A 10,644-nucleotide genomic window follows, 5' to 3' on the forward strand; every position below is an offset into this window, starting at 1 on the left:
CTCATGGTAGCATTCCAGGCCAACAGTAGGTTATGGAAACGTTAGCACACTGGATGGAACATGGAAATTCAGACTCAGAAAAATCAAATGTTAAAAACCCAAAAGCAGAAAGTTCTCCTGTGGGTCAAATCATTTTCAGGCAGCAGCGGATATGAAAACTGAATTCATGCTGAATAAATCCCCTCAGATTTAAGGAAGTATTTCTGCATCCTGCCGACCTTCATTTATGATTTCTGAAACTTTGAAACACGTGAGCAGCAGGTTTTATCGGTTTCCTGCTGCGTCCAGTAATAATGACTGGACAAAAAATACGGCAGCATGTTTGCTCACTTCCAGCTGCATTTATTGTTAAACACTGAGAGCAGAGAACTGTCTGAAGAAAAAGATGGTATTGTTGAAACTGGGAGAAAATGGAAAATCAATGTTGACCAATCCATAAACATTAGGACCGTCTGGAAGACGGAAAAACTGAGCAGCCGACCGCTGGTTGGAGAAAACGCTCAGAGCTGGAAGAGTGGAAGCCGAATTCATCTTCCTCTTTCTGTTTATTTTACTTTATGAGGAAAATTATCCTATTTCTTTATTGCTCCAGGTGGTTCCTAGGCTTTTTTGGTGCAGGTTAGGTTTTCTCTCTTCTTCTACACCTCTGAGCTCTGGAATAACATGAAAAAAACGAGATCAATGACAGTGAAGGTCTGAAAATATTTGATCTGAAAGTCACACTGATCCTCGCTGCTCTTCAGATCGAAGCGATGAGTCTCCTACAACCTTCTGGGTTCTGGTTCCAGGATTAGACGCGTGTTGTGAACCTGCTGCTGCTCTGAGGTCAAACGTTGATTTATGCCGCCGGTGTGGATTGATGTGTTTGTTTTGTTGTTTCTGCTGAATCGGCAGATCTGATCCTGTGTCAGTCCTGCAGAAGACGACAGCTGGACTCATTTTTCATGGGAGCAGTTTGATTCATGGCGGCTTTACGTCGATGTTGGGCTCCACCGTCAGATTCACCAGGAAAATCCACCGATCAGTTCAAGGTCAAGACCAAATTAAATCTGTTTGTTTCTACCTTTAATTTTTAATCTCACGTCTAGAATCAAATCTGCAAACCAAGAAAAATATTTTTTTATATTTGCTGCATTATTAAGCCTAAACAGTCCATCAGATTTAATTAATCTAATGTGATGAAACTTGTTAATCATATTTAGATCAAAATTAACTTCCAGTGCAGCTACAAGTGGTTTGATGCTGTTTTTCCATCTGAACGAATCACAAAATGACAGATTAGACCAAATATCTTGGTATCAAAAACTTCTATAAAAAGTAATAAACAAATACAGACAAACTACGTTAAATTAATGAAGCAAACACTCTTTTTAAAAATACATTAAAGTTAACCCAAACATAATACAAGAAATGTCATACATGCTAACTAGCCCACTAATTGGCTAGCTAGCATGTGTAAACTGTTGGCAGAAGTCTGATTTTTGTCTGGTTTTTCAGTAGCATAAACAACCAGGCATCAAAAATCTGGACACAGATTAAGTCAATTAAATAAAACTCAAAGAGTTAAATCAGGATCTGCAGCAGGACTGGGCCGGATTTGAACTGAAGGTTTTTGAAGCTAGCTTTACTCAGGCTAACAACTTGTTCTCAAGAATGCAAGAATGCCAGATTCATTTTGGGCTTTTACCAAAGCGTGAACGGTAATATTTCCAAAATAATAAGACGATACAGCTTTAAACAATCTCATTCGGTCTTGAATATGAGCCATCAACCTGCTGAGACTTCCAGCTTTTATGTAAAACCAAATCTGAACTTGCTTCAGTTAACCTCTCCGTCTACAATGGAAGGATTTCCTCGCCCGTCTCTTCCTCAGCTGGTCGTGTCGATGAAGTCGTCTCCATCTTTGTGTCTTTTAACCCCGCGCTGTGAAAGTTGGATGAGCTGAATGAATAAAACATGGCGGCTGAGGAGTCGGCCACATCATGCAGATATAACGCAGCGCTGTAATGCCTTCAATTATTCACCAGCTGATCTCTGACAAAGACCCAGGAAGGATTCCTCACAGCCTGGGTAAACAGGAACCAGAACCTGCAGTCCAGCCAGCAGCAGCATGCTGGGGAAACATTCACTCAGAAAAAAAACACATTTTACTAAAAAGAAATGCCTTTTGTCTCGTGGTTTGTTTTGGTTTATTGAACTTTGGTTTAGTGTTGGTGAAATGAGGTCGGTCTTCTACAGCCATGAAATGTCAAAGCCACAACATTATGATGGAACTTATGCTAAAATTGCAGTCATGCTTTTAGCATTTTGTTCTAGCAAACCTGCTGCTGTGGCTTTGGCATTTTGTTGTAGTTTTCAGACTGAATACATTATATAAAATTAAACCATTTTGGCTCGTTTTCCACACAGTCTAAAATAACACATCTGTAGTTGTTGCATAACTAATAAACTGCATTTTAAACCTTAACTAAATAAATGAAAATATGTTTCTAGTTCTTATAAGGTAGGTTTGGGCATTTACTCAACCACTCAGGGTCACGAGAATTCAGTTCAACTATTATTGTCAACTAAATAGTCACAAACCATAACTGAGCATTTAGCAATCAAATCACTTAGCTTTACAAAAAGGCCATTTAGCTTAACCTACTTTGGTAGCAGGTTCAGTTATGTTGCTTTAGCGACAATTTTTAGCTTTGCTATTTGTTAGCTTAGCTTTGCAATTTGATCAACAAACTTCGTTGATCAATAACACCATTTAGCTTAACCTAGATTAGCGACTTTGTCAGTTAGCTTATTTTAGCAGCAATGGATTTTGTAAAATTTGCCAGTAGTTATTCACACTTTAAATTATTTGTTGAATTATAAAAATGAAATTAAGAAACAATTGTTTAGCACTCCTCCTCCTGCTTCCAGTGAAGCAAATTCTGGTTAAAATTAAGCCGAATTTAGCCGTTATTATGCCTGAAAGTCATAAAGAGCTCCTGAAGTAAAAACTATGATCTTATGGAGTCTTTTAAAGGTTTTCTCCTCTCAGGTTTCTGTGTGTCATCAGGGAGGATCCAGCCGGTCCAGTCAGGACCTCCTGTCACTCCGATGTCCAGCTCAGCCTCACCACTCAGCCGTGAAAGCTTCAGGAGCGGCAGCAGAATAAAACTTTCAGAAACCTTCTGGTGCAGGACAAAGGTGACGAGGCGAGAAAGCAGGAAGACCTGGAAAAACCCAGAGGGACTCCGGTTCAGATCCGGCTGGTTATGAAACACAAACAAATCACAAACGTCCTACACAGGAAATGACATCAATAAGGTGGAAAAAAACAGAGAACATATGGAAAATACACTTAAACTGCTTCAAAATTAAAGTCATTTAAACATTTTGTAAGTTTAAGAAACAACTTTGAGCCAAAAGTTTGGAAAGTTGGAGATTTAAACGTAATTTAGCTTAAATATACAGTGACCTAATTAACAAAAGGTTCCCTTTGTCTGGTTCTAGCAATGATAACTTAGCTTTGCTGTATGCTAACTCAGCTTAGGTTAGCAAAATGGCTGCCTTGCCAAGCTAAACACTAGGCTAATGTAGCCTAGCTTAGCATAATGGCCAGTTTATCAATAGATCACTTTAACTTGGCAAAATTAGCACTTGTACAGTCAGTTGGCTTTATTTAGTCAAGCTAAATACACAGCTAGCTTAGCAGTGTTTTAATGTATCTAGCTTAGCAATATGGTGCCTCAGCAACATTTTATCTTAGCTTAGCAGCAACAGAGTCACTTACACAAGTCTAGAAATGTTGTAACTTTGTTCAATTTGGAAATATAATTACTTAACCTAGTTTGGCAGATTAATTACTTTTCCTAATTTGGAAAAATGTCACATTAAAAAAAGGGTTGCTTATTTAACATCTAAAATAAGGAGTCTGGATTTTTCTTTTTACAAACTAACAACATTCTAGCCACTTCTGTCTTTTTGTTTTACCAGAAAGTCTGACATCTTGTTTTTTTTTTAAACCAACTTTGAATTAAAAATGCATAAAACACAGTAATTAATAACCAGCTGCATCTTTTTCAGTGTCATATTGTTTGCAGAGCACAAAAACATTTTCACTGGATATTTATACAGTTTAAAACTGCAGAATGTTGGATTGGAAACAGGGAAACAACCTCAATCCAGTTCACTGTGGTAAAGGAACCCCAGATTATAACCCCAGATTATGATTCGATTTATAAAAATTAGTTTTTACTCATTATTGTGTGCTGAAAAAAGGAAGAAAACATAAAAGTCTGCAGAAGATTTTATGTTCCAGTTATTTATCCAGACTTCAAAAAGATACAAGAACTTGAAGGACATCTTTAACAAGTATGAAGAGAGCAGGATTTGCTGCAGCAAAGTCTAAAAAAAGCCGAACTCCAGCAGGAGGATTGATTTTTATGAGAAGCTATAAGAAGCAGCGCGGACTCTGAATCCCATCTGTCCCTGGGAGGCGATTCGGAGCCGCCGTGACTCACCGGATCGTCCTGTACAGCAGAACCAGCACACTGGCAAATCATTGCTTTTTCAATTACGGATCTGTTCGGCCGCTTCTCATCCAGATAATTAGTCAAATCCACCGACCGGCAGCGTTAAATAGCTAAAGGGCAAACAGACGTCAGACCAATCTATTTTAGGATTTCTCTGCTCCTCTGGGTGAATCCTGGTGCAGACGACAAAACATTCTGCCTTTTCAGCACAGAGAAAACATTTTCACATCTTATTAGGGAAATAATCTAATGGAACAAGATTTTTTAAATCAATATTAATGAATCAAAACAAAATCTTACATCTTCCTGAAAAGTTTGAAATTACCTGTAAGCTAGTTTTGTTTTATTTGATGTGTAATTTAAGATATTTATACCAGAAACCAGACAAAAATACTTGGTAAGATTTTGTGTTTTACAGTGCAGATGGACTTTCATCAACACAAAGATGATGAAAATATCTCCACTAAAAGCTTTGAATGTTAGTTGCAACTAAAACTCATCGCTAAAGATTTTAACTTTAGCAGTTATACTTTACAATAAAATCTTTTTTTCAAAATAAATTTAATGTCTTGATCTTTTTTCTTTTGGCCCAACAGTTTCTTCATAAAGCCACTGAACTGATCACAAAACACCAACTAAAACAACTTTATAAAAGACACAAACTGTAACAAATCAAATTAAAATAAATACATAACGTAAATATAAAACAATATAAATGCAGAAAATAGAAGTCTTACTATAACAGTTACTGAGGATTTTACTTTTACTGTTGTAGACAAAAATATAAACCATCGTCATTCATGTGGTTATTCTGAAGCAACGATGCTTAAATGAAAACATGAAAAATAAATACAAAAGCAACAGACATGAGAAACGATTCCATGTTTCATCTGTTTAAAAAGTATTTGATCTGAACAGCAGAATTAAAGAACATCTACAGATTTTCAGGATTTTTGGTTTCAATAATCTAATGAAGTGATGAAGAGTCGAAGTTTGGAAATGATTTTTCAGCGTCGTTTTGGCGCCCCCTCCAGCGCGGCGCCCTGCGGGCCGCAGGGTTCTGTGGGTTTGGTCAAGTTCTGATTTCAACCTTCTGAGGATTTTCTGTTGTTTCTCACTAAACGGACCAACAGTCTGGTTTCTGTTTAATTATCTCCATTATGTCAGGAATTTGCTGAAATTTGGTGAAATATAGAAATTCCTACAGATGTTTACACGAGAGCGCGCACACACGCACGTCACTATGCGTAGCAAGTCCTCGGGAGCGCGCATCCACACACATGTCTCTGCTGACACGCGTTTTTCTCAAGAGGAGAACCGCAACGATCAAGGTGTGAGTCGCGTTCCCGCGCGGGTGCACGCACCTGTGAGTGTGCGCGCACGTCACGTCGGCGCCGGTGCTGATGAAGCTGGCTGGTTCTCCCCTCCTCATCTTCTTCAGTTTCAGTATCGAGCTCCTTCACGCAGCATCTCCGCTCCGCTTCCTCCGGTCTCCGCCCTCCTCTCCCTCCTCTTCCTCCGCGGTTCCGCTGCAGGTGGATGGAGGCTGGCAGCCCGGAGGCGCGCACCATGCTCGGACTCGGCCGCTGGTAGGGCTCGGTGTTTGTTTCTGTGGGCTGGGAGGCTGGATGGGATGTTTCTGGGTTGGTTCCTTCACATCAGCTGTTGGACTCACCGTCTGGTTGGTATTGATGTTTCCAGACGTGAAGCCGCAGCGGTGAGTTTTTAGAGTTTCCTCGCAGCAGCAGGGCGTGTTTTACGCACAGCTCGGATCTGGTTCCTGTTGGCTGCAGATGCCGATGCTTTCTTCTCCTCCTCTTCCTCTCGTTTCTTCATCATCCCTCTTCCCTCTGTCCTCCAGGCTCACCGCTGAGGACCTCCCCGCTCCCCGGAGACCTCCTCCCGGATTGACCCGCGGCTGAACACCGGGTGCCTGGTCCGGATCATGGCATGCTGCCCTCACCGGCCCTCCAGCACTGATCATGGGGCTCCGGTCCAGGACCGTCGCTAGCGGCTCCGAGGAGCAGAAGAAGACCTCCGGCGCTCCTCTTCCTCCTTCCGGGGACTTACTGGACCAAAGCGGCGGTGGAGGAGCGGACAAAGATGGGGCCCTGCTGCTTGTGGGCCGGGAGGACTTCAAGCGGGGCGCTCCGGGCATCACCATCGGGCTGCTGGCCAAAACCCCCCTGAGCTACACCCGGCCGGCCAAGAGGAATAACATCCGCAAGAGGAAGATCCAGAACCTGATCTACGACACGCTGGAGAGGCCGAGAGGATGGGCCCTGCTCTACCACGCGTTCGTGTGAGTAAATGCTGCGACATGTGGACCGGACCGGTCCGGGTCCGGGTCGGCTGAGACCCGCTGCTGGAGAGCTGAGCATGCAGGTGTTTACTGATCATGTCGCTCATCTGTTGGTGAGAAATGAGGCTGAAGAGGAGCCAGGCGGGTTCTGAGAAACTTCTGACCCAAGAAACTACGGAACGGGAGGAGGGCCACTGAAAAAACTTAAAATTAATTCTGACTTTAAACTTTTGAGGTTAAAGTCAGAATTCTGAGAGAAAAGGTATTTTTCTGTTTTCCGGTGGCTCTAATCCACATCCGGTCCCTCCAGGATGTTGCGATGTTTTTCTGTGATTGATGCGATTTTGCTAATCATATCGGAACAGCTGCAGGTCGAATAAAATACATTTCACCAGAAAACTCAGATTCCTAAATGAGCTCAGAAATCTTCTAGAAAAAAACTTGGAAATTTCCAGAGCACAGAAAGTTGACATTTTTGGATTTTATTCCATTAACTGGCAAAAGATGTAAAGCAACATCAGATTATTGGTAACAAGTTTAATCTGATCCACTAGCATGGACTAACTAGCCATCATTTATCTAACATTTCCCTCATGCAGCATCTTTTTCTCGCGGTTCGTCTGGAAGTTCGGTTTTTGCCTTTTGGTTGAGCATCACATACGCTCTGCAGAAATGGCAACACTTATGCTTGATGAGTGGATTTGTATTAATAGTTGAGATCCCAACTTCCTGGAGAGACAGAGCTAAACATGACATGAACTGGTTCTGGACCAGTCTGAACTGGGTTAGTGGTGTTTGGAGGCTGGATCTCTGGTTGGACGGATTTTGGTTTTAAAAGTCAGTCAGAGGTTTGAAATGATGATTATGTCAGGAATCAAACTGGGTATTATGGTTTGATCATCGCCATGGTAACCTGGATACCAGACGCTGTTTGTAAAATTAGTCAAAAACTAACAACCATAATTTGGGTTTTCATGTTATAATGAGTCAGAAGTTCCTTTTCAGAGTAAATACTTAGTTTACAAGCTAATTATTTAGTTCTGAAGCTAAACATTTTGGTTGAGGATAAATGTTTATCTTCAAACTAAATATTTAATTCTGAGCTAAATATTTAGTTTGAAGATAAATTTAGTTTGTAAACTAAATATTTAGCTTATTTCAATATTTAGTTTGTGATGATGAAGAAAAATCTTTATTAGAATAAAATGTTTATTTTTGATGATGTTGAACTTTAGGTTTTCAGATGATTTATGGAGAATTACCAAAGCATTATGGGATTTTCTGCGATCGTTGGACGATCCGCCTGTTTTCAGGTCGGCCATTAAACTTCTGTGTCTGTTTCTCAGAGCTGTTGACCTTTGACCCCTTCAGAGAACTCCTCTCAGTGCTCTGGTCTCCGATGCAGCGTTTTTAACCGTCCGCCTGTCTGCGGTGAGGAGGAGCGTTTATCTGATCTTGTTGTTGTGGCTGATAGAGGAGCGAACTCATCAGACTGAACCCAAACCGACAGGAAGCAACCTGTTTCCTCCGACCTGTTCAGCCCAGTTTCCTCCTTACATCACTGGAATCTGGGCCAGAAAATTAAAAAGGCTTAAATTCAGCTTTGATTTTATCTGTCGGAAACGTTTATTTAATTTTGATCATTTCTCTGTTGCTTCTCTTCGAAGCTGCATCTGGGTTTGTGCTTCAGTTCGTCTCCACTGAGCAGTTTGACGCCACATTAGTCTAATTTAGCTGCTGCTTTGCGTCTTTTTGTATTTTTTTCTTCTCATTCAGGATTTTTACCTTTGTGTTTGATCCAGGGTTGAGGAATCCCTCCGGTTTTCTTGTCATGACTCTTTTTATTTCTGCTCCCTCCACCTGGAGCAGAAACGTGCTGTTTGCATCACGTGCCTCTTGCCGGCAGCAGCCAGTTTTTCCTTCTGCTGATGTCGGGTGGGAGTCCGTATCAAAGTGACCTCATGTGTTGGTTCTGGTGTGAAATCCTCTCGCCTCCACAGGATGCAGCGAAGCGCCACTCCTTTTTCTGTCCCTGTGATTTAATCTGCAGACAAACTCGCCGGCTTTCAGGGACAAATCATAAAAATGCATCCAAACATTCACAGTTTTCTGAGCTTATTCATAAAATATGTTTTCTTAATTGCACATGAAGGCGAAAAGACTCAGATGCATGCTGCGTATTTCCTTCTTCTGTCCTACTGGGAGCACTGGGAGCTGTGGTGGTTCAGGTTCAGTCGTCTGGACCGATGCTCACCTGATGTCTGAGGCTTCCTGAGGTTTAATGCAGGACTTTTTCAGTAAAAAGGAAGAAAAATCCTCCTCAGATTTGGCTGTAAAATGTTGGTGATGCTGAAAATGTCCCACTAAACTCTGGCATGTCGGGACATTTCTCTCATTATACAGCCTCAGATTTGGATGCATTAACATGCAGCTCAGTTCAGTTTCAGTGGAAATTAATTACATTAAGCTAATTACTTTGTAATTAAATGATTGGGTTTTAATCAAACCATATATTGACAAGATAAACAACATTTTGCTGATAAACTGTTGAATGAATAGTTATGTGAGCTCAGTAAAGATATTTACGGGTTTTTTGTCTTATTGAGGTTCTTCATCCTTCAGTTTGAACAAATGTTTTAGAAATGTGGATGCTGATGTTAGCGTTAGCTGCTACATGTTAGCTTTGAGATGCTATTTCAGGCTTGACTATTTCGGTGACAGGCTAACTGCTCTTAGCACAATAACACCTTTTCCTGCGTCCAGTTAGATTATTTTAGAAACAGAAATTAACCCTCATTGGCTGAGAGAAGCGGCTTCGTCGTCCATTGCTGCTGTTAGCAGATCTTCCTTGTGTTAATGTGAAAATGAACAAAGAAAGTTGGACTGAAAGTTGGAAAACGTTGAAGGAAACGACACAGAAACTCCACTTCCAGTGGTTCACTTCCTGCTTTTGGAGAGGACTGCGGTCCGCTTGGCATTCACATATGAATTCAAACCGAAGCAGAGTTCACTTCAATTGCTAGACAATGAGCGGAGTTCCTCCTGTTACCTAGCAACCACATCTGAGCTCCATCTGTTACCTAGCAACCACATCTGAGTCCCACCCATTACCTAGCAACCACATCTGAGCTCTATTACATTTGGTCATCTGGTTTTCCTGCTGTCTGCGCTGTACAATGGCTGCTGGAAAAGACTAGTGTTTTACTGTTGATTTATCATCCAGTTGAGAGTAAATTTGAAAATGTCACTGGGTAAATATGTGTTATTGGAAGACATTATTAAAAATATTGAAACATCATTTATAAAGACTTAAAAAAGAAAAACAAACAGTTCTCGGCCTGGTGGAGGTGAAATCAAGCCTGGTGGCCCGCCAGGCTGATAAAACACTGAGGGAAACCTGGAGGGTCAACAGCATGAGCCAAACCGACATCATTATCCTCCGACGGTCCAGCCATCAGAACCAGACCAGAACCGATGGGTCCAGACAGAACCTGCAACCCGTCGGTTCTGGACTCCCAGCGGAGAGACGGATGTGGTTAGTCTAAACGGCCACAACCACAGAGTCCATTAGGGAGTCTGGACCCGACCCACAGCTGGTAAACATAAACAGAGCTGCTCAGACAGAGACTGGATCAGAACCAGAACCAGGTTAATACCCCAACCTAAAGCTGGGTTTAGGAAACCACGAATCTGTGGGAGAAATGAAACAGAACCGTTTATGAAACAGCCCAGAACATCCGGGTCCGGTTGGGAAACAGAAACAGTTCTAGTGTGTGTGGGCGTGTGTGTGTGTGTGTGTGTGTGTGTGTGTGTGTGTGTGTGTGTGTGTGT

General features: G+C 41.6%; 1 protein-coding gene across 2 annotated transcripts in view; it reads left to right on the top strand.

Annotated features, from left to right (window-relative positions):
• Positions 1 to 5,959: 5,959 nt before the first annotated feature.
• Positions 5,960 to 10,644, top strand: part of kcnq3 (potassium voltage-gated channel, KQT-like subfamily, member 3) — a 56,994-nt gene continuing 52,309 nt past the window's right edge. Inside the window, exons 1-2 of one of the 2 annotated variants that reach the window (XM_007577909.2) lie at positions 5,960 to 6,100; positions 6,373 to 6,813. In XM_007577909.2, coding sequence (XP_007577971.1) covers positions 6,494 to 6,813 — 320 coding nt within the window. In that variant the 5' untranslated portion in view covers positions 5,960 to 6,100; positions 6,373 to 6,493. Of the gene's footprint in view, positions 6,101 to 6,126; positions 6,229 to 6,372; positions 6,814 to 10,644 lie in introns of those variants that run through there. The other variant, XM_016663965.1, reaches the window with a different exon arrangement.

This window comes from Poecilia formosa, unplaced genomic scaffold (assembly GCF_000485575.1).
Source record: "Poecilia formosa unplaced genomic scaffold, Poecilia_formosa-5.1.2 Scaffold459, whole genome shotgun sequence".
Taxonomy (NCBI): Eukaryota; Metazoa; Chordata; class Actinopteri; order Cyprinodontiformes; family Poeciliidae; genus Poecilia; species Poecilia formosa.